The 25,138-nt window shown below is 40.1% G+C and overlaps 1 protein-coding gene across 1 annotated transcript; it reads right to left on the bottom strand.

Moving 5' to 3' along the window:
- Nucleotides 1-4,889: 4,889 nt before the first annotated feature.
- cd40 (CD40 molecule, TNF receptor superfamily member 5) lies at nt 4,890-23,802 on the bottom strand. The gene is made up of 9 exons (XM_060936757.1): nt 23,665-23,802; nt 17,162-17,243; nt 16,880-17,002; nt 16,562-16,705; nt 13,114-13,204; nt 12,052-12,110; nt 5,833-5,928; nt 5,705-5,736; nt 4,890-5,601 (listed from the first exon to the last, which is right to left on the bottom strand). Exons 1-9 carry the CDS (start codon nt 23,716-23,718, stop codon nt 5,350-5,352), a joined length of 933 nt encoding a protein of 310 aa, XP_060792740.1. The 5' UTR covers nt 23,719-23,802; the 3' UTR covers nt 4,890-5,349.
- Nucleotides 23,803-25,138: the final 1,336 nt, after the last annotated feature.

Genomic DNA, 25,138 nt, shown 5'->3' with positions numbered 1-25,138 from the left:
GTTGGTTGCTGAACTTGGGCAATTTCAGACGAGCAGTGCTGAGGCGGCGCAGACCAGATCTCTTTTTGCAAGACGTTGCATGGAAGCGTAGTTGTAGCCGCGCGCAAACAAGTCTGTAGTCAGTCCAGCAGTCTGCACTGCGGCGGACATGGGAGTCAACGAGGTCCGACCTAAAGTGATGGCAAATAATAATATAGTCGATCATATGCCAGCGCTTGGATCTTGGGTGCATCCATGTGCCTTTATGAATGTCAGGGTGGAAGAATAGAGTGTTGGAGATGGTAAGACCAAACTGGGCGCAGAGTTCGAGCAGCATAATCCCCTGATCATTTTCCTGACCAAGGCCATGAGGGCCGATAACATTTGGCCAAGTCATGTGGCCGCGCCCAACCCTTGCGTTGAAATCTCCGAGAAGAAAAAGTCGGTCGTTTCTGGGAACCCCCAAGAGAACGTCAGTAACTTGATCGTAGAAACGAGTCCTTTCCTCGAAGGGTCTCTTGAATGTTGGGGCATAGACACTGATGATAGTTGCGTGACAGGTCTTGTCTAGCTTGATGCGCATCCACATTATGTGCGAATTGATCCCTTTCCAGCTGACCAGGAGTGGGCGTAGTTGGTTCTTCACTGCTATTGCAACGCCTTCTTGCTTAACCTCATCACGGCTTCTACCAGAGTGTGTGAAAGTGTAGGAGCCGTCGATGAATTCCCCTTCCTCTGGAATGCGGCATTCACTCAGACAAGCAATATCTATATTGAGGCGTTCAAGCTCGGCTGATACCAAGGCAGATCTGCGCTCGGGAGCTTGGCGATTGGATGTAGTAGCATCTGACAGCGTTCTTACATTCCAAGATGCTAATTTAATCTGCTTCATGAAATTTCTGCAGGCAGATTTGGGCTTGTTGGAGCCATTGGGTCCTTGCGGCTTTGCCAGTGGCTCGTCATTGACGCGTTTTTGCTGCCTTAGTGTGGGTCACAGGTTGTTGTTTATAGTCATTTGAATAAGGTCTGTAGCGGGCAGAGAAAACACAGTCAGGGGCTGCTAATCCCTGACCGTGGGTGAGTAGGCTGCCCTCTTCCGTACTCACGTCCCCCAAAGGCATTGTCGTAATAGTGAACTCGTAGGAAATGCATATCTATCGTGTCATCAGCCTCCAGGGCGGTCAAGTATACAATGGTCAGTGGGCTGACCCAAGCTGGGACTGACCTGATGATTTTCCTCGAGGTTGTCTCCTGAAGCCTTTCCCAGACCAGGTATAGCCGCAAGGCAGCGGAGGTTTGGAATCAGGGTTTTCCTTCCCCTAGGTGAACTGCCGACCAAGGCTAATGAGTTCCACCTACCCAAAGGGAATATACTGTCCCTCACTCGGTCCTTAGTATAACATTTTGTCTAATACAGGTGCACCACGTGTAGGTAGTTATACAGGAATTAGGTGACCAGAGCCGTGAAGAGTAGTCACCCTACGCACCCATCATGTAAATTTATTCAAATTAGTAAAAAAAAAAAAAAATATATATATATATATATATATATATATATATATATATATATATATATATATATAATATTTATATATATAATATATATAATATAATATATATATAATTATATAATATTATATATATATATATATATATATATATATATATATATATATATATATATATATATATAATATTTATATATATATACAGCATATACAGGATTGTGCAGAAGTCTTTTTTGATGCATTCTGCAGTATTGCATCAGTAAAAAGAAGCGATTTTACTTTTTTCCAAAAAAATGACAGGAAAATATCTGTATGTCAGGAAAGAATGTGATATACAGTATTACATATTATACAACAAGCGTACAGTCGTTCCATGGCCTAATGGTTAGGGAAGCCACTTTGGGACCAAAATGTCGCTGGTTCAATTCCCTGAACCAGTAGGAATGGCTGAAGTGCCCTTGAGCAAGGCACCTAACCCCCAACTGCTCCCCAGACTGCTATGGGTATGTTGTACATCACTCTGGATAAGAGCTTCTGATAAATGCCTGTAATGCAATATTCCAAGAGTGCTGATGTTTTACATAACAGCACCGGGACGTTCTACTGTATGTATCACTCCACTCGTCTGTGTTCGTCATGTGGAATTCCACTTCCTAGTTCAGAAGAGTTACTACACTATTGTTTGCAACATTATCAGCTGACATAGCAAATGATACTTTTCAGGAATTTAACTTTCAACTTAAAATATGAAAGCTTGTCAGATGAAGATGAAAAGAAGAAGGGACTCCAGTTTTCCCAGAAGGAGCTTTAATGGAAATGTACAAATCAATGTGCGTGAGCTAGCCAGCTAACCGCCGTGCTATAAAGTCTGTGAGTATGGCTTCTTTGGGATCTATTTTTGCTAGTGGAGCAAAAAATAAACAGAACATTTGTCCATATTGTGTCCAAAATATCACTTACATTGTCGATATTAATTTCTTGTTTATAGAACTGCTGTAGAAAAGCAACATCACGCTCAGGGTCATGCTGTTGTACATCTGTGATTAGCTACGGCCTTGTGCCTCAGACTGAATCACAGCTGTGCTGATATTCAGTACAACAACATGACCTTGAGTGTCATGTTGCTTAAATAGATCACTTTTCAGGCCAAAAAAAAAAAATGGAGCGAGAAAGCTGTTAGGGATTATCTGCAAAAACAGAAACAAGTGAGACAACGTCTTCACAAGAACTTTTGTAGCAGGTCCTCCAAGATGCTGAGCTAATATTCTCACACTGTATGTAAACACTGGCTCTTATGAACTGATATGAACTGTATGAAGTCAAAAGCTTTTTTAATGGCAAATATTGATTTTGTTTAGTTTATTGATGTTTACATCTCTTTATAATACTGTATATGTAAAAAAAAATAGAATTTCTTTACATATGCCTAAAATAAACTTCTAGCGCTTTATCTGAAGAGCTCCTTTGAAGTGTTTGCGTCTATTCCAGTTCTTGCTGTTTCAGCATAATTTTAGTACTACAACATGCAGATTTGCATGTAGCTTATGATTTTGAACAGCGCTCTCATGTGGACAATTTACACAGTACACAATAGTCTGCCATTAACACACGCACACACACTGGACATGGGACTAAATTTTATGAGTTGTCCCACTGTACTAGAAGTACATACACACTATCATGGAGTTAGGCTTATCCTGTAACATCAGATGTTAGTATAAATATGGAGGTGATTATAGGAAATCAAGTGTGCTCATTGGTCGAGAAATTCGGACTATTTCTCGACAACTACCTCGAGCGACTCTGCAAAATGGCAGCCAATCGCTTCATCACCGCAAGTGAGGAAGAATTACAAATGATGAAAGAAAATGCTGTTCCTAAAAACACTAAAGATGCTCCGAAGTTTGATCTAAAACTATTCAAAGGTAAGATGGAACTGTGATTTATTTTATCTATTTCAAAACAAATAGACTCGGTGTAGATAAGTGACACAAGTTTGTGCTTCACCGTTGTTACATTTACTTGCCACTTTTGAAGTTTAAAATAAATATTTTTTAAATATGATTTTTATTTTTTTTAAATAATCACCTGTGTATTTATACTAAAACATTTATCTGCCTCATGCACAGTGAATATCGGTGAATAATCAAGTCAAGTCAAGTCAAGTTTATTTGTATAGCGCTTTAAACAATAAACATTGTCGCAAAGCAGCTTTACAGAATTTGAACGACTTAAAACACGAGCTAATTTTATCCCTAATCTATCCCCAATGAGCAAGCCTGTGGCGACGGTGGCAAGGAAAAACTCCCTCAGACGACATGAGGAAGAAACCTCGAGAGGAACCAGACTCAAAAGGGAACCCATCCTCATTTGGGCAACAACAGACAGCATGACTATAATATTAACAGTTTTAACATGAAGACAGTTTCGTTTATGTTATAAACTCTTCATTGATGGAAATTTGAGTGCAAAACTCTTCATGACAACTGCAGTCCTAAAGTTAGCAAGTCAACTGTAGTCCTCAGCCGTAAAAGCATTACTGTAAGAGTCCAGAGCGTCCTCCAGGTGTGACTTTCAACTGTCCTCATGGGGCCGTCCTCCACAGGAGCGATGCGATGAGACTCCAACCAGACACAGGGCACCAGAATGGATCAGGCAAGTCCGAGGAGCAGAAGAGGTCAGCATCTCGATCCGAGGACCAACATGTAACTCAGAGGGACAGATTTGGGGTGGGGGGGGGGGAGAGGGAGAGAAAACACAGGTTTTTAGGTATGCCCAATGCCACCTGAATAAGTAGGAACAGTATACATATTGCACTGAGTACAAGCAGGGACTCTGGCAACTAACTATGACAGCATAACTAAAGAAGCCAGAAGGTAACACAGGCATGAGGGAGCCCCGGGACATAAAGCAGCCAGCCACTACACCGTCAACAAACTCGAGTGAGCAAGCGAGTGGGGGACTGACAGCATCCATACATCCCAGTTTACCAAAACACTCTACCGTATGTCTGAGGACCCTCCAGATCTACTCCTTTACCTCATAGACACCATTAACAAAAGGCTTGACTAAACAGATAGGTTTTCAGCCTAAACACTGAGACTGTGTCTGATTCCCGAACACTACTTGGAAGGCTGTTCCATAACTGTGGGGCTTTGTAAGAAAAGGCTCTGCCCCCTGATGTAGCCTTCACTATACGAGGTACCAGCAGATAGCCTGCACCTTTTGATCTAAGTAGGTGTGGCAGGTCATATGAATAATAACTCAGACGAAGTCGAGGTTATTATTCACCGATATTTACTTCACCTTCGGCGAATAATTGTAAATGAATATGGATCAGTTCTACCTTCTAAATGAATATTTAGGTCATACAAATACACTTTTAATGGATTTCACCAGGAATTTGATGAACCAAGTAAGTGTTTATTTTACATCACATAATCACATGAACATCCAATTTCAAAATCTCAAAATTCAAACACAAATAAAATTGGCACAATAACAGGAATATGTACACTAATATAAAAAAGTAAAGAACAAAACAAAAAAAGTAGTGCAACTCTGACCCATGCCTGAAACTCTTATTCAAGGTCATTCCAACTTGATCACAACATCATGCTCTAACTCCATAAAGTCATCATAACTGGATATACACTAATACATATATTATGGTAGAGAGACAAGTGGAAATTACGAGCAGTTTGAAAATCTTTTCCAAGTTGCTGCCTGCTACATGACATTCCACATTACATTTTTTACATCTCAAGTGCAGTCAGTGACCAATTTTTATTTCTAAGAGCATTTGCTGACTATACTAATGCGCATGAACTTTGATGACAGATTTCCAACATGTATGACTTTATTACAAATAGTCTGAAAAGCTTCCTGGCTCAGTTTCAGCCTCAGAAAGAAGTAAGGATTTACTCTGGTCTTGAATGACAGGCATTCCATTTTCAGTGACGCCTGGGGCTAAGGAATTATCATGTTTTAAAAAATCTTCGGTGTCTTCCTGTGGCTGATTGATAGGCTGCGCTGGTTGTCCGATTTCTACATTTCCGTTGTTTGCAGCAGGTTGCTGAGGATGTTCAACACCCCCAAATGTACCTGGCCATAACTGGATAAGAAACACAAAAAATGTTTAAAAATGACAGCAAATGAAAACGACAATGAAAAATAGAATAGACATGAGATTAGGGCTGTTAAAAAAAAATTAGTACCTTTTGCATGAAGAACGCAGATCCTGTTTTGCCTGGTTTTCAATGAAATAAAAATTTCAAATAAATCACAGATACATTCCAATACCAAATACATCAATGATAAACATATAGAATCATATGTGTATTACCTTTTCTGTAAAACATGTATGCTAAAGCACCCAAAACCAACAAGAGCAGCGCAACAACCACAGGTATGACTATGGCAAGCTTCTGTTTCTGGGCCTCTGTAAGAAGAGAAAAAGATACGTGTCAAGATTTCGTGTCTACAGATAAAGTATAACCTTTCATTATTTCATTACAAATAAGAAATTTGGAGAGATTTTCTTTTGTCATGTGACTTTACATATTCAACAAACATTTACATACAACTCCGATTCCAAAAAAGTTGGGACAAAGTACAAATTGTAAATAAAAGCGGAATGCAATGATGTGGAAGTTTCAAAATTCCATATTTTATTCAGAATAGAACATAGATGACATATCAAATGTTTAAACTGAGAAAATGTATCATTTAAAGAGAAAAATTAGGTGATTTTAAATTTCATGACAACAACACATCTCAAAAAAGTTGGGACAAGGCCATGTTTACCACTGTGAGACATCCCCTTTTCTCTTTACAACAGTCTGTAAACGTCTGGGGACTGAGGAGACAAGTCGCTCAAGTTTAGGGATCGGAATGTTAACCCATTCATGTCTAATGTAGGATTCTAGTTGCTCAACTGTCTTAGGTCTTTTTTGTCGTATCTTCCGTTTTATGATGCGCCAAATGTTTTCTATGGGTGAAAGATCTGGACTGCAGGCTGGCCAGTTCAGTACCTGGACCCTTCTTCTACGCAGCCATGATGCTGTAATTGATGCAGTATGTGGTTTGGCATTGCCATGTTGGAAAATGCAAGGTCTTCCCTGAAAGAGACGTCGTCTGGATGGGAGCATATGTTGCTCTAGAACCTGGATATACCTTTCAGCATTGATGGTGTCTTTCCAGATGTGTAAGCTGCCCATGCCACATGCACTAATGCGACCCCATACCATCAGAGATGCAAGCTTCTGAACTGAGCGCTGATAACAACTTGGGTCATCCTTCTCCTCTTTAGTCCGAATGACACGGCGTCCCTGATTTCCATAAAGAACTTCAAATTTTGATTCGTCTGACCACAGAACAGTTTTCCACTTTGCCACAGTCCATTTTAAATGAGCCTTGGCCCAGAGAAGACGTCTGTGCTTCTAGATCATGTCTGCGCTTTCTGGATCATACGGCTTCTTTTTTGAACTATAGAGTTTTAGCTGGCAACGGCGGATGGCACGGTGAATTGTGTTCACAGATAATGTTCTCTGGAAATATTCCTGAGCCCATTTTGTGATTTCCAATACAGAAGCATGCCTGTATGTGACGCAGTGCCGTCTAAGGGCCCGAAGATCACGGGCACCCAGTATGGTTTTCCGGCCTTGACCCTTACGCACAGAGATTCTTCCAGATTCTCTGAATCTTTTGATGATATTATGCACTGTAGATGATGATATGTTCAAACTCTTTGCAATTTTACACTGTCGAACTCCTTTCTGATATTGCTCCACTATTTGTCGGCGCAGAATTAGGGGGATTGGTTATCCTCTTCCCATCTTTACTTCTGAGAGCCGCTGCCACTCCAAGATGCTCTTTTTATACCCAGTCATGTTAATGACCTATTGCCAATTGACCTAATGAATTGCAATTTGGTCCTCCAGCTGTTCCTTTTTTGTACCTTTAACTTTTCCAGCCTCTTATTGCCCCTGTCCCAACTTTTTTGAGATGTGTTGCTGTCATGAAATTTCAAATGAGCCAATATTTGGCATGAAATTTCAAAATGTCTCACTTTCGACATTTGATATGTTGTCTATGTTCTATTGTGAATACAATATCAGTTTTTGAGATTTGTCAATTATTGCATTCCGTTTTTATTTACAATTTGTACTTTGTCCCAGCTTTTTTGGAATCGAGGTTGTATTTTCTTAGTGCCAATATTAAAAGTTGCACATGCAAACTTCTAAAAATTTACATAAATATAGGACATTACACAGTGTCACGAAGATATGAAGTTTATCTTCGAGTGACAGTGGCGGCTGGTAGTCTTTCAAACAGAGGAGGCTGGTCGGTTACGATATTTCCAGATTTTAAAAGAAAAAACACATCAATTTTGCCCATACTCTTGCCTCTGATCTGGCTGATTGTTGGCAGGGTCACAAACTGTGAAATAACAGGTTCTTTTGGCCCATTAGCCTACTGTCCAATATACATGATGGTGGTGTTGGGGGGGGGGGGGGTGTATATTTTAATATTTTATATTTTAAAATTGTGGCATGTTGTTTAAAAATTGATCATTATTGAAAGCAGCTCTTTGTCAGGAACCTCAGCAGTAACAGCAGAGTGTTCTGGAATAGGCACAAGCACTGACCTTGGGGAGCCAAACATAGAGCTGGGTGCCACACATTTCATTCAAACACACTTTCCCTATATTTTACTTATTTTGACTGAGAAATGTTTTATTGACAATTTTGATAACCCTTCACTTTTAATCCAGGTCTGTAGTGTGAAATGTTCTCAGCTGTGTTTTTGTTTAAAAATGTTTTCCAAATTGTAGCTGTGTTTAATTCATATCCAGAGAAATATATATTCCAATATAATATACTCAGCATAAACATTTTAAATAGATTCTATATTTTTGGTCCATCCATGACATATTACTAAAGTAGCCTATTTACTGTTGTTGATGTGGGTCACTTGCTGTTAGCCAATTCACTTTCTCGTACCAGGAGAGCTGAAAGGAACGAGTATTATTCCCTACCTTTTTCACCAAGTCAATTTGAGGCATTGGTCTACCCTGCTCTTTAATTTTAATTTTTTCCTCGAAAGGAAGACTGGCAAATGGCTTCGCCAAAATTAAATCAGCAATGCTTGGCATCCGTGCGTAGCTTTCTTGCTAGCTGACTAGCCCCCTCAAGATCAAGTTCAGTCACTCAAATAAACGAAATTTCTGGAACTAAGATAGCAAACTTGACAACACTATATTTACACTTTATTTACAATGAAAATATATACAAACTAAAAAAGCTGGTAGAAACCGTAAGCTGATCTCTTACGATACACCACATCACTTGCGAATCCGCATGGGACTGAACTGAAATTCACCGCTGTCTGTCTATATTTGAAACGAGCTGTCAATCAAAGAAAATATCCGGCCGCTTTCACAAATCACCAGTCTCCTCGCGGAAACTGCCATGTCCCTCCCACTGTGAGGCTGGGAGTCCGTGGGCGGGCATTTTTGCAGTATTTGTCCAATAACCGTCTTGCATTTTGAGATTGAAAAGCGCATAGCTCCCAAATGCCATTGAAGTCCACTGAGGCTGGGCTGCATCGCGCTGTCGAGGGGGAAAAACTCACGCACACATTAGGCGAACTGGGGAAAGTTATAACGGAATGATTTCGCACTGTAGTTGGGTTGAGCACATATATTTCTATGATTCTGGATCTGAAATAGCAATGTTATAAGGTCGGCTATAACATAAGCCTAGCGCAATTCATCCTACATGATGTTCGTCATTTTTAGAGGAGGCTGAGCCTCCCTCGTTGTCTAAGAGCAATCACCCGTGTCGAGTGATGACTGTATATATTACAAGTGAGGGAAGCGAACAACTGAAATATTTTCAAAACAAGAAGATAAACTTCATATCTTTGCACCACTGCGCCATTCTTTATATTATATACACACGTAAAAAAAACAAACAAAAAACCCCCCCACAAGTTAATCAAAAATAATTTTAATTTTCAACTGGTTCGCCATTTTGACAATGCAAGTCCAGTCAGCGGTTAAACACTTGGAGTGACGTCAGTGGAGTGAAATATCGGGAATTATTATACATACAGGACACTTTGTTGATGGAATAAAAACATGTATTCTATTCACTTCTTGCGGGTTTTATTCATTTGGTTTGATAGCATGCAATATTGTTAGCATATCTCTTATCCTATGTGTATTACGTCACTCTACCCAATGGAGAATGAGCGTCGAATATGGTTTACGATATTGCATGGTTGTCAAGACAACATGATGTCACATGTTGGAGCTGATGCAAATATTCAATGAGAAATTTTTCTGCTGCGCATCCACAGAAGCATTTCTTTGTTTGCCGGGAAAAAGAAAGATGCGTTGAACACCTGAAAGGCTACCAAAACTTCATTAGATATTCTTCACACTTATTTACAAGAGAAAAACATACCAACGGACATCGAAAAACTGGAAAAGAGACACATCGGAGATGCAAAACTTCTGCACGAGTGAGCGACTGTGACAATTTGTAAACAAACATGGCCGCCAGGATTGCTTCATTAAATATGGAAGAGTTTGAGATAATTTTGAAAGAGAAAGACACGTTGAACACCCGAAAGAAATGCATAATAATAATAATAATAATAATAATAATATTGGCTGTCTTTTTTTCATGGTATATCAGATATATTCCATTCAGCTAACATGATATTGAACTCATCTTCGACTCGTTCAATATCATGCTAGGTGAATGGAATATATCTGATGTACCATGAAAAAAAGCCAGCTAATTTTATTATTATACATACGGGTCACTTTGTCCATGGAATGAAAACATGCATTCTCTTCCCTTCTAGTGGGTTAATTGATGGCATGCAATATTGTTATCATACCGCTTATCCTCCATGTATTACGCCACTCTACCCAATGGAGAATGAGCGTGCAATATTGTTATAATATTGCACGTTGTCAAGGCAACACGACGTCACATGTCGGAGCTCATGCGAAGATCCAATGACAAAACTTTTCTGCTGCACACGCGCAGAATCATTTCTTTGTCGGCCGGGAAAGAGAGAAGTCGAGGCTAATCCAATGCTAGGTTTAAGCACTAAATAAATAAATAAATAAACTGAAACTAAAAGATGTGCTGAACACCCAAAAGGCTACCTAAACTTCATTAGATATTCTTCATGCATATTTACAAGAGAAAAACATACTAACGGACATCGAAAAACTGGAAAAGAAACACGTCGGAGATGTATAACTTCTGCGCTAGCTAGTGACTGTAACAGCTTGTAAACAAACGTGGCCACAAGATTTGTTTCGTTAAAAATGGAAGATTTAGAGAGAATTTTGGCTGCCAGATCGCTCCGTTGTGTGTAGTTGTCAATGTTGATTTTAAAAGTAACTAAGTAAATTACACAGGGATAATAATAACAATAATAATAATAATAATAATAATATTTGGCTTGACTGTGCTAGCATTGGCCTGTGCTAGTGCTGGCCTGCGCTAACATTACACCAGCTAGAAGCTAACTGGACTGTCTCGCTAACAGCACCAAGTCACGGGTAAGCTAGCATCGGCCTTCGCTAACGCTACTGTTACGCCAGCTGGAAGCTAACTGGACTGCCGCGCTGACAGCTCCGAGTCACGGGTAAGCTCGCGCTGGCCTTCGAGAATGCTGATATGAAGTGTGTGCACATATAATAATAATAATAATATTGGCTGGCTTTTTTTGTGGTCTATCAGATATATTCTGTTCAGCTTGGATGATATTGAATTCATCTTTGACTTGTTCAGTATCATGCTAGCTGAATGGGATATATCTGATATACCACTCAATGCCAGACAACACTATTTAAACACGTCACTCAGATCCGTGATGTATTTCATCTGAAAAATGCGAGTGTTTCAACATGAGAAGATAAACTTCATATCTTCAAGCCAACATGTGATTTTCTTTTTATTATATAGACACATTCACAAACAAAAAGTACCCAAATTTATTAAAACAATTCACTGATTTCCTCATGAGTGACATACAGAGATTTATGTCATGGATTTGGTTCTCCATGTCCTGGATGGAGCTTGTATGAAAAATACAAGTGGTGTGTTTCCCAGTAAAACACTCATGTCTATATAATACACCATACATATAAAACCTCACATACAGTATAAATGAACCACACATATGCTGTCCCACTTTTCCTAATCTTTTGTCCAAAGGACGTTATTTATTAGTATATCAAATATCAGCTACACCAAGACGATTTGTTACATCAGTGGTGATGGCAGAATTATTCATAAGTTCAACTTTAAGTTCATTAGAATCACTGCAGCTGTGTGTTTGCGTAGTTTTCAGAAGAATGAAACATAATAAAGGAAGTGATACTAAATTAGTGACATCACCAGGTCTGTTATTTCCATTTACGTCTCCACAGCATGACTCTTACCAGGCGTTCCTGTATGAATATGTGATTCTCTATGCTACGTGCCTAAACCACATAAACCAGTGAGGGCATAATGAATAGATCTGCACGTACCACAGATTCTATCAGATGTGGAAGAGCCTGGACGAAGTTCTTTGGATCCTGAAGAACATCTGTATTATGGGAAACACCAGAAAGTTATTGTGAGCATGTGAAAATACCAGACAACAAAGATAGAGTCGAGGATTTTGTCTGGCCAACAGATGACTGTTGGAAAATGGTCATGTAAGTCAGTTAAGGCTAATAAGGCTGCACTATTTCATTGATGGTGTTTCAGTGAAAAACACTGTAATCAGTAGGCATGTAACAATTCCCCCAATTCGCAATTTGATTTGATTCACGATATTGGGTTCTCAATTTTATTTTCCAATGATATTTCTGAAAAAAAAAAATTAAATCAAGAAAAAAAAATTTTTTACCAAAAAAATGTAGCATTTATTTTCCAATTCTTTATTAACTTAAATGTTACTTTTGTTAAATTAAAACAACCTTTTTGTTTCATTTTCTTAATAACCCACAATAACTATTAACACACATTTGTAAAGGTTGGAGTAAAATATTAACTGAAATATTCCTTTTATTAAAAATGAAAAAAAGTTAATAACAAATAATTTTCTTAATAAACTTTTATGAACATTTGTTCTGCCTATATTTGCTTCTCTTTTCTTTATCTTTCAGCAGTCTGTAAAAATAGAGAGAGCTCTCATTTTTTGTTAAATCTATTTGTACAGTCAATCACGCAACAGCTCTTTCACATTTTAGATCTATTTTTTTTGTGTGTTTTCGCAGCATTAGAGCTGGGTTACTTCCGCCTACGGTGAAGTGACGTGTATTCCTGCTACTGTACGTTATTGCTCCCTCTGCTGTCTGAACAACACAATTACAGCTAAGAAAAACTAAGAGATTACATAGGCTGATAATAATCACGATTCATTTTTTTAAATTGATTCAAACTGTCATAAATTTGTATCACGATTTATGATATATCGTGACATTCCTATTATGCAGAATCATTACTTTTCTCAAGCATTACCATAAGCCTGAAAAATATACACATGCAAAATATAGTATTAAGCCACAGATATGCAATATAGGTTTAAAAAATGGTAAACATACTGTGTCCAAGGCTTGCAGTTTGAAGCTGACTCATGGTCTACAAATGTCCCATTAGGACAGGGTACACACACGGTGTCTGAAGTTTGAGTGGCTGTAAAGACAAAAACATTGGCATAAGCTCTCCTGTAACTTGTTTGCATAATTGCAACTCCAACACTTCCAAGTAATTGTACTTATAGTAATTTGCGTACTGACAAAAATGAGAATTGTGAACAAATTTCTGTCAACAAGATCCTGTTTTGGTGTCCTCCCCTTCTTTAATGATGGACTTATATGGCCTTCTATATTTTCACTGCTAATGTTTATTGACAGTAAATTAAAACACTATTTACGTAGTTGCAAAACTTTAACCAATTATTTTATACAGATTTGAGCTTTTTCATTTTTGTAACTGTATTTGAAAACAAATGTCACTTTTGTCATGTCAAAATTATTGGGTTTGGGATTAGCAGTTAAAAATGACTTCTTTTTACAGATGTTTATCGTTAGTCTGTATTAATCTGTTCACAAGCTGATGTCACTGTAATAGTTTTATGGAATAATGAGAGGAGAAGTGGAGTGCATTGGTCATTTGTAAGCTATCAACATAGACATAATATTTAAAAGACATCAGAGCTTGTTTACTACATAAAACATGTGCCAACATGAAATATACTGTGAAATTTACACTTTGTTATGACTACCCATAGCTTTGCAGATGTATCTGTATTTGGAGACACTTTAACCATACTGTGACCCAGTGAGCTTTTTCATTGGCCTGCAGGGGGCATCATCTCATCTCATCTCATTATCTGTAGCCGCTTTATCCTGTTCTACAGGGTCGCAGGCAAGCTGGAGCCTATCCCAGCTGACTACGGGCGAAAGGCGGGGTACACCCTGGACAAGTCGCCAGGTCATCACAGGGCTGACACATAGACACAGACAAACATTCACACTCACATTCACACCTACGGTCAATTTAGAGTCACCAGTTAACCTAACCTGCATGTCTTTGGACTGTGGGGGAAACCGGAGCACCCGGAGGAAACCCACGCGGACACGGGGAGAACATGCAAACTCCACACAGAAAGGCCCTCGCTGGCCCCGGGGCTCGAACCCAGGACCTTCTTGCTGTGAGGCGACAGCGCTAACCACTACACCACCGTGCCGCCCCAGGGGGCATCAATTTAGAATATTTCTCTTGTCTAGCCTCCTGGTGTGGGTCCTTCCCTGTCCACCTGTAACTCTTTCTATATGCCTTGATATAGTCACAAGTGTGTCCTAATGAAGGGGCTTTAGATGTATCAATAATCATTGTGGCTGCAAGTAAACTAAAGTTTGCTGCAACATACAACCCCAAATCAGAAAAAGTTGGGACGGTATGGAACATGAAAATAAAAAAGAAATCAGTGGTTTCTAAATTGACTTGTATTTCATTTCAGACTGTATAAACTCAAGATATTTCATGTTTTCTCTGATCGTCATTTCATTTGTGAATATACATCCATTCCTGCATTTCAGACCTGCAACACATTCCAAAAAAGTTGGGACTGGAGCAATTTAGGGCTAGTAATGAGGTAAAACAATTACATAACGATGTGATTTGAAACAAGTGATGTCAACATGTAACTGTAATCATGATTTGGTACAAAATCAGTATCCAGGAAAAGCCTAGTCCCTGAGGAGTAAAAATGGACCGAGTATCTGCAGTTTGTCACAAATGTATGAGAAAATTATTTAAATATTTAAAAACAATGTTCCTCAAAGAAAGATATGAAGGATATTTCACCCTCCAAGGTGCATGATATCATTAAACGATTCAAGGAATCTAAAGGAATTTTGGTGCGTGAAGGGCAAGGGCACAAGCCTAAGCTGAACACCCGTGATCTCTGATCCCTCAGACGGCACTGCATCAAGAACCATCGTTCGTCTCTGGCTGATATAACCACACGGGCTTGGGATTACTTTGGCAAACCTTTATCAGACTCTACAATACAGAGTTATATCCACATATGCCAGTTAAAACTTTACTGTGCAAAAAGAAAGCCTTATGTTAACTGTGTTCAGAAGTGTGTTGATTTCTCTGGGCTTGGAGGCATCTGGGATGGACCATCACACAGTGGAAATGTGTGTTGTGGTAAGACAAATCAGTATTCCAGCCAGGTCTTTTTTTGGAAGAAATGGACAGCGTGTGCTCCGGACCAAAGACAAAAAAGGACCATCCAGACTGTAACCAGGAACAAGTCCAGAAGTCAGGGTCTATCACGGTATGGGGGTTGTGTCAGTGCCCTTGGCAAAGGTAACTTACACTTCTGTGATGGAGCATTAATGCAGAAAAGTACACTGACATTTTGGAGCAACATATGCTGCCTTGACAATCCAAAACCACATCCTGCACACATTACAAAGACGAGGCTGCGGAAGAAGAGGCTGCCTGTCCCCTTTGTCCCCAATAGAGAATGTGTAGAGAACTTTGAAATGAAAAATATGACAGTGATGACCCTGTACTGTTGCACACCTTAAGACCTGTTTTCAGGAAGAATGGGAAAAAATAACACCTGAAACACTTCATCACTTGGTGTCTTCAGTCCCTAAACATCTTTTAAGTGTTGTGAGAAGGAATAGCAATATTATAAAGTGGTAAATGCTTTACCGTCCCAACTTTTTTAGAAATGTGCTGCAAGAATCAAAATTGATGTGTTTATTTTGAAATAAATAATAAAATTCATGAAGTAAAACAGGATGGCACGGTGGTGTAGTGGTTAGCGCTGTCATCTCACAGCAAGAAGGTCCGGGTTCGAGCCCCGTGGCCGACGAGGGCCTTTCTGTGCGGAGTTTGCATGTTCTCCCCATGTCCGCGTGGGTTTCCTCCGGGTGCTCCGGTTTCCCCCACAGTCCAAAGACATGCAGGTTAGGTTAACTGGTGACTCTAAATTGACTGTAGGTGTGAATGTGAGTGTGAATGGTTGTCTGTGTCTATGTGTCAGTCCTGTGATGACTGGTGACTTGTCCAGGGTGTACCCCGCCTTTCGCCCGTAGTCAGCTGGGATAGGCTCCAGCTTGCCTGCGACCCTGTAGAACAGGATAAAGCGGCTAGAGATGATGAGATGAGATTGTTTTCAGTTTTAATCTTAGTTTCAACATACTGTCCTGACTTTTTCTAATTTGGGCTTGTAATCAAGTGCACTTTAGAGAACTATGGTGGTGTGTAGCTGTACATCGACATGAGGCTATAAAATGTAATCTGCAACTGCAGCAGGTTGTGTGAAGCCAAGATTAGGACATGAGGATAACTATTTTTCTAATATCATCCCAAAACAGTTCACAAATGACTTTTATCAAATTTATTCATCCTTTAATAATAATAATAATGAAAAGAAAGCAACTATAGAATTACTATTAGGAGATCTTACTATATTATGTAATTCAGTACAGCTCGGTTATACGACTACATATGTTACGTACTTACCAAGTTTGCTTATTTTCTCGCCTGGTTTGCATTGTGTGTTTCTTACACATGAACCACATTCCGTGCCTGCGCAGTGATGGTCAGGAATACATACACATGTACTGCGTTGTTTCTTGCTTCTAGTTTCTGCCTGCAAATTAAGGTCTGTTCAAACAAAAAAGGGAAAAGGAATGAAAAATTATTAATGATCTTTTGTGTTATTATAGCATCTGTATTAATATGATATTTAACAAACTACAAACAGGTACATTGCCAGTGTTTCTCCAATGACTACTACTTGAGAGATTGATTAAAATCTGTCAGAGAATGGAAACTCACTGGGGTCGCAGGCTCGTTGGAGTTTGCACTGAGATTTAATGGTGTAAACATCCTGATATTCCCCATCAGCACACTCCTCACAGACTGGATCAAAACAGTCTGTGTTTTGTTTCATCTTCGTACCTTGAAGACAGTTAGCATAATTTAGCAAATTTGCATACCCTACATAAATACAGAACCTTTTTTTGTACAATGATAAATTATCAAAAAAATCAATCAATCAATCAATCAATCAATCAATCAATCAATCAATCAATCAATCAATCAATCAATCAATATTACCTGGCTCACACATCTTGCAGCATTTATTATCCTTTTTGTAAGACGTCTCCTCATCGCAGGCTTGAGCAACAACAGAAAAAACCTATCAAAATAAGTTTAACACAAGTCAAATATCAAGAAAAACCTTGATACCATCTCATCATTGTACAAAAAAAATTGCTAGGGAAAAGTAGTAGAACGACAAGAGCAGAACAAGAAGCAAATACAGTCAACTCCACAACCATTGCTCAAAACTCAAATATATGGGGACAATGTATGATATTTCACAAAATATTTCCACCACATATATTTTTTGTTAAACACCCCCACAAAAGCACGAAACCACTTTCTCTAATGAGGACATTATGCATGTCCATCCATTACTGCTTATCCTGTACAGGGTCACAGGCAAGCTGGAGTCTATCCCAGCTAACTATGGATGAGAGGCAGGGTACACCCTGGACAAGCCACCAGATCATCACAGGGATGACACATAGAGACAAATAATCATTCACACCTACAGTCAATTTAGAACCACCAATTAGCCTAACCTGCATGTCTTTGAACTGTGGGGGAAACCAGAGCACCCAGACACGGGGAGAACATGCAAACTCCACACAGAAAGGCCCATGTCAACCACTGGGCTCAAACCCAGAACCTTCTTGCTATGAGGCAACAGTGCTAACTATTATACCAGCATGCCGCCATCATTATGCACGTGGACTTCTTTATTTGACTCAAACTTCTCTATTTGCTTACTTTAAGCTGAAATCCACACACTGAGATGCACTGCATTGATATGAGGATACAACTTTGGGATCATTATCTCATAGAAAAATCGATTTATGCCCAAGTCGTAACATCCTGGCAAAGGCAATCAAGGTTTGAATTAAGATATTCTGGTCCTTAGTAGAGCTCATGATCTTCACAAGAACCATTTAACCATTTAACAATTTGGTGTAAAACAGTCCCGAAGAATCATCAATCCACCACCACAACGGATTACTGTGCTTTCCTTGTTTGCCGTCTCATTTTTGTGCCGAACACGCGGCAGGTGTGCACGGCCAGAAAGCAAGCTCAGTATGCTTATGAGTCCTGAAATGTTAAAGATGTTTGAAACTTATTTATGGCTTATTAGTAATAAAACCTTCAAAGTACTTATCACGAATCTTGAAGGTTTCTAGACAGGTGGACGCTATTATAACAGCAAACGGGCTCCATAATCCTTTGGCCATATAAGGTGCTTTTGGACCAAACAGTTTTAGGGATGTATTGAGTGGAACTACCCACTGGAATCTCCACTGAGAACTACATACCTTCAAGAACTTTTTTTCTGTTTGCATTCACACTACCAGCTGGAACACTGAAGTGATATAAGCTTGCTTGCTAGCGTGATGTTCACAGAAAATGCTTGCAAAGATTTATATATTTTGCTTCGATGCATCAAAATCATGCTGTATTTCCTCTGTTGAATATACACTCAATAAAGTCTGGACCTCACCGCCGGTCCATTCGCCTGTGTTTTTGTCCACTTTTTTAATGCTAACCTTAACAGCTGTTGTTTACATGGCGAATGTTTTCCACAGATTTTGAAAAATGCCGGTTGCCGATGCTGCATTGGCTCGTGTTTGAACAATCACCGTACACTTACATCACTCATGGTTCCTCTTCTCCTGGGAGAGAACCTACACTGAAGTACCTCGAAATGGCATTCTAAGAACTACGATCATTCCCAGTTCCTGCACTGCGGAGACAAAAAAGCAGGAACTTCTTCCAACAGTTCTAAGAACTATGAAAAAGTTCCTCTGGTCCAAAAGTGCCAACAGTGTATAAGCCACCAGACTGGAGTGTGGAACTTGAAGATGTGCACCCTCGGCCCTACTTAAGAAAGGTTTCAACATACTGAAGTAAGCAAAGACTCTAAAAATTAGTAGATATAAAAATATGTAGATATCTAAAAATGTATGGATTGCATATACAATATATTTGGCTCCGCCTTTGGCTGAAGGTTATGGAGGCACCTGTCTGTATGTGTATGTTTAACCGAGTTCGAGTGTGTTTAAGAATGTAATTGGCGTGCCAGCCTCAGGTAGTGATTCCACAGTCGCGGTGTGGTGCCACTGCGTGCTGACCATGTAAGTGCCATGTTACATAACCTCAGTTTGCACTATGCTCCTCTGTGGCTGAGCAGCCTAGCATGCTAGCCAGGAAAAGAACAGGTTTTGCAATGTCAGTTTGAATCCTGGAGTCAACATATTTCTGAGCGGCCTATTTTTTCGATTTATGTCCCGTCGCTTCTATCTCCCAATCAGAAAAAGGCTGAGCTCAGACCTGCACAGGTCTCCAGTTATTTTGTGTCATGTCTATATTGTCAGTATTGTATATTACATGTACACCCATCCGCCTGCTGTTTTATGCAGTTATCTAATCAGCCAATTTTTCCCCCGTTTCCGGTTGAGAGTATGCCGTGCGCATTTTGGCTGCCGCTTCTCACCAGAGCTTTTTATTTTATTTTTTTGTGTGTTTGTGTAGTTTGATGTTTTTTTTTTGTTTGAGTGTTTTGTCTGCTGGTTGTGGTGTAGCTCCGGACCCAGTTTTGGGCGTTGGTTCCCTCCAGGCCTTGGTTTGCTGTGGGTGATGCCTGTGTTCCTCGCTATAGACTACAGTGAGCTCGTTGCTCATTTTAACATCATGGTTGTCCAGCGCTCTGTGCGGCGATGCTTCTGTGCTTGGTGCGGTGTTCCGAACGATGTTGCTCGGTGGCGTCACGGTGCCTCTGCAGGCAGTTTGGGACATACCAGCGCTCTGCATGGCGGTGCTTCTGTGCTCACTTTATAGATCCATGGTACGGTGTTGCGTGACAGCTGTGCAGGCAGTATGGGACTTGTTTCTGTGTGCCTTTTGGTGGGACTGTGGTTGCTACACCATTGGAATGAAATCCTGACCTTTATTTGGTGGACTTTTTTTTGTCCTTCCCCCCGTTATAATTGTAAAGCAACCTTGGGTATTGAGGAAGGCGCTATATAAATTTAACTTATTATTATTATTTATTAATCCCTTGATAGCAGCACAATGCATCAAATCATGCAGATACAAATCAAGAGCTTCAGTTAATGTTCACTTCAAACATCTGAAAGGGAAAAACTGTGATCTCTGTGACTTTCAGTGTGGCATGGGTGTTGGTGCCAGATGGACTGGTTTGAGTATTTCAGAAACTGTTGATCTCCTGTGGTTTTCACATGCAACAGTTTCTAGAGTTTACACAGAATGGTGTGAAAAACAAAAAAAACTTTTATATATATATATATATATATATATATATATATATATATATATATATATATATATGTGTGTGTGTGTGTGTGTGTGTGCTTATATATGTATATACATATAAAACGTTGGTGTGTGCATATGTGTATTTATTTTTTCGCGGTCCGGTTTCCATCAAATCCTGTGCTCTGATTGGCTGGCGAGCGGCTACGGACCCCAGTTACAGACCTCTGGCGACTCGCTCCTTCACAACAACAAACATAGTAGAATTTTTTGTCAACATTTATCTTTTTTTTATAAGATTTATTTATAAGATTATCAAAAATTATAAATTTTTGCCAGCATTTCTCAGGAGAATAGCATTAATTTTACAGCATGGATAGTGATAATGACAGTGTTCACAGCGAAAACGAGTTTTACTACCTTGAGGAAGAAAAAATAAAATAAAACATTTCAGGAGAAAGCTAAAAACCTCTAACTTGCTAACGCCGAGCAAAAACATGGCTGAATCCTGAATGACTCCTATTTGTATAAATAGGGGACTACATAGGCGGCAAAATGTAGTTTTTTCCTGCCATGGAAGTGCACTTGTATACCGAGGAGGAAGCAATTTGCATTACAGCTGTGAATGAGGATTCAAAATGGCAGCTTGGTTCGGTTTTCCCTTTCGGGTGCTCTCGTTTTCTGTTAGAATTTGGTAAAGAAAAAAAAATTATTTACCAGCTTAAGGTCGGTCCGCATGGTGAAATACCGTGATCTCGGCCTTGAATACTGACCTTGGCTCAGAGGGCTTCGCTCAGTACTTTCAAGACCTCGGTCACGGTATTTCACAATACGGACCTCCCAGCTAGTAAATAACATATATATATATAAATTTTATTTTCCTTTAAGTGCTCATTAGGTGAAACTGCCTTCCTCATAAAAGTATCCTCCTTTTTTTTTTGCATGGCTCAATCATTTCTAGGAGCTTGCTGTATATATCTGGCGTCATCCGCAAAAATCTTCGCAAACCCTCGGTGTCTTCGTGTTTCAGTTCTTTTTGGAGATTGGCCACTACACCCAGTGCTTCCCACCTCTAGACCAATCTCTAGACCATACCTTGCGTTCTCTTCTATTTGAAGATACTCGGTTACAATGCAATCGTCGTAAAATTAAAATAATACAAATAGCTAAATGAGCGAAATCATCAGCGGCCATTTTGTACTATCACGTGATATCTTGAACACGTGTCCATCTATTCAGGCTGAACGTGTACGATGTCTCACAAATGTGTGCGGGGAATTTTGAACTGATCAAATTGGGCCCGTATACTCGTAACCGATCGCCAGACACACGAAGCCCCAATGAAATCGGAAAGGTGTGCGCTGGGCTGAAGGTCATATCAGGACATATCAGCCCCAGGTGTGATATCACTTTCTCCAATTTAGAGCAGCCAGTTGACCTAAACTGCATATCTATGGACTATAGGAGGAAACCGGAGCACCCGGAGGAAACCTATGCAGGCACAAAGAGAACAGTACTAACCACTGCACCACCAACCATGCCATCCCACTGTGATGCATCATGATGCTAAAAATACTTCCGTTATTTTTGTGTACTAATTAATCATGATTTAAAACCTGTTATTATTTGTTTTAGAAAGAGCATTCACCTATATCCTGTGAAACCTCTATGAATGACTCAGTTTAATCAATATGCTATTGCTAACACAGGACAGAAAACAAAAGAAAAAAAAGCTCCCAGTAAAAACAATAGAAATATATTTGAATGAATTTCTCGATTTTCTGCTGCACTTCTTATTCACTGCACTTTCATATTTTACAGTATGTGTTACATTTACAACTCCTTTATCAAACCCATATCATTTCACTTCGTTGAGTTTCACCATCCAAGTTTTGAAATGACGTAATGCCACGCCCACCACCGCCGAAAATGACGTGGCGGATCTAGCGCGTGATCAGTTTAACTCTTTACTGCCCAGCGATGAACTCAGTACTGTAAATCAGTGAAATACAGGAAATCCATGTTAAGATACAGAGGTTCAAGCTGAAGTGTCCCACTTTACCAGTATTCACCCTCGGTATAATTTCTCATTTATGTCCCTGAATTAAAAAAGAAAATCAGGTACAGTGTTTATGTGTATTGTTTAAGATGATACATTTATAGGTCACCTGCACTGAGAATGAAAATAAGAGCTGTATAAATCACCAACCAAACCGCATTAGTCTGAGCTGTCCCCTGTACAAGCAATGGAAAGTCCCCAAAACTTTCTTTCTCTCTCTCTGTGTGTGTGTGTATGTGTGCCTTTCTCTCTCTCTCTATCTCTCTCTCTCTATCTGTCTGTCTGCATCTCTCGGTTTGTCTGCATGTCTCTCCTTCTCTGTCTGTATGTCTCTTCCTCTCTGTTTCTCTCTCTGTCTGCATGTCTCTTCCTCTGTTTCTCTCTCTCTCTGTCTCTCTCTGTCTGTCTGCATGTCTCTCTCTCTCTCTGTCTGCATGTCTCTCTCTCTCTGTCTGTCTGCATGTCTCTCTGTCTGCATCTCTCTCTCTGTCTGCATGTCTCTCTCTGTCTGTCTGTCTGCATGTCTCTTCCTCTCTGTTTCTCTCTCTCTCTCTGTTTCGCTCTCTGTCTGCATGTCTCTCTCTCTGTCTGTCTGCATGTCTCTCTCTCTCTCTGTCTGTCTGCATGTCTCTTCCTCTCTCTGTATGTCTCTGTCTGTCTGCATGTCTCTCTGTCTGCATCTCTCTCTCTGTATGTCTCTTTCTCTCTGTCTCTCTCTCTGTCTGTCTCTTTCTCTCTCTGTCTGCCTGCATGTCTCTTCCTCTGTTTCTCTCTCTGCATGTCTCTGTCTGCATCTCTCTCTGTCTGTATGTCTCTTTCTCTCTGTTTCTCTCTCTGTCTGTCTGCATGTCTCTCTCTCTCTGTCTGTCTGTCTCTTCCTCTGTTTCTCTCTGTATGTCTCTGTCTGTCTGTCTGTCTGCATGTCTCTCTCTCTCTCTCTCTCTCTCTCTAGCGCGCGCGCAAACGAAACCAAAAGTCAGAGGCGACGGTTGTTATGGTCTGTTATTAATTATAATAAACTACATAAATATCCACTTCTGTGCAGTAAATAATACAACTGTTGATCTTAATAACAACATGAAACTATTATATCGCTAAGAAACAAACTATTCAGATATACAGCTACTGCGCAGTTCACAGATCGCAGGGTGCCAATAATAACGCGCAGCAGTAAACATGAAGGACAACTTACCAACACGCTAAAGACGATAAGAAGCTGCATCTTTCCTCTTCGCGTTTGTGACATTCAAAGGGACTGAAAGCAGCTACAGTTACTCTGAGGACAAACACAGCAGTTATGAAGCCGGAACCCTCTCTTGTTGCTGGGGCCACGCCCCTTGTGGTCTCTGAGGGGATTTTCCTCCTTGACGAGACCACGTGACTCTTTCCTTATACACTCCTCATTCCCAGAAATGCTCTGGTTCTGTGTATGTGTATTCACTCTGGGTTCTCATCTCTCCTCCCAAATCCCACACAGCATCCCAATAGATGGACTGGTTGGTCTGAATTTCCTCAAAGTGTGTATGTGTGTGTGTGTGTGTGTGTGTGTGCGCGCTGGTGCATCTACTGACCTTCCTGAAGACAAAGTGGCACAGTATTCATGGCATATTCATAGGTAGCACAGTGGTACAGCAGGTAACATTGCTGCCTCACAGCTCCAGGATCCTTTTTTGCTCCTGATCTCTAGTTATTGTTCGTCCCAGTGCATTTTCTCTTGGTTGTCTGGTTTTCTCCAACCTCCCCAAAACATGCCAGTTGATGGACTGTCTCTTTTAAATTACTCTAAAGTGTGAATGAGTGTGGGAATGGTGCCCAGAAATGACCCCATCCTGGTGCGCCCAGTATTCCCAGTGTTCCTCCAGATCCACTGTGACTCTGACCTTATTGAAGATGAATGAATGAATGAATGAATGATTTAGGACTGGCACAGCATTCATGGTATAATAATTTCATAGGTTGTATAGTGGTACAGTAGGCAGTGTTGATGTCTTACAACTCCCCTGTGCAATCCTGAGCTCAGGTTATCATCTGTGTGGTGTTTCACATGTTCTTAGTGTTGTACTACTTGAGACCGAGCCAAGCCCGATCTCAAGATCACTTTTTGAAGGTCTTGTCTCGGGATCAGTGAGAATCGGAGTTAACATCATTTACTGTAACTGGATGTCAAACTTCCTGCTTCAAATGCAACCAATAACATGATTAATTGTTAATTTGAAACTTTTGTTACCGTTAACAGCTGTCACCCCTCCACACCCCCCTTCACACACACTGGTCTGGTCTTGGTCTTGACTTGGCCTTGGTCCTAATCTTTACTTGATCTTGGTCTTGGACCTGGTCTTGACTTTGTCCCAACTCCTCAAAATCTTGGTCTTGTCTCGGTCTCAATACACTCTGGTCTTGGTCATGAAGTTCTCAGTTTAGGTGGTCTTTACTACAACACTATATATTCTTCTTCTTTACAACAAGAGGGATTATTCAGTTTTTACTCCAGTTTTCTTTCACCTCCCTAAGCCATGCCAGTACTTGGATTAGCTACTCTAAATTTCCACTAAGAATGAATAAGTCTATGAATGTGTGTATGCATGCTGCCCTGCAATGCTCTCATCCAGGTGTGCCCAGTGTTACCAGTGTTTCTCTGGTTGAGGATCAGGATAAAGCACTTACTG

Source organism: Neoarius graeffei, chromosome 13, assembly GCF_027579695.1.
Source record: "Neoarius graeffei isolate fNeoGra1 chromosome 13, fNeoGra1.pri, whole genome shotgun sequence".
Lineage (NCBI taxonomy): Eukaryota > Metazoa > Chordata > Actinopteri > Siluriformes > Ariidae > Neoarius > Neoarius graeffei.
The sequence above is the reverse complement of the archived record's forward strand: the minus strand, read 5'-3'. Positions and strand labels throughout refer to the sequence as shown.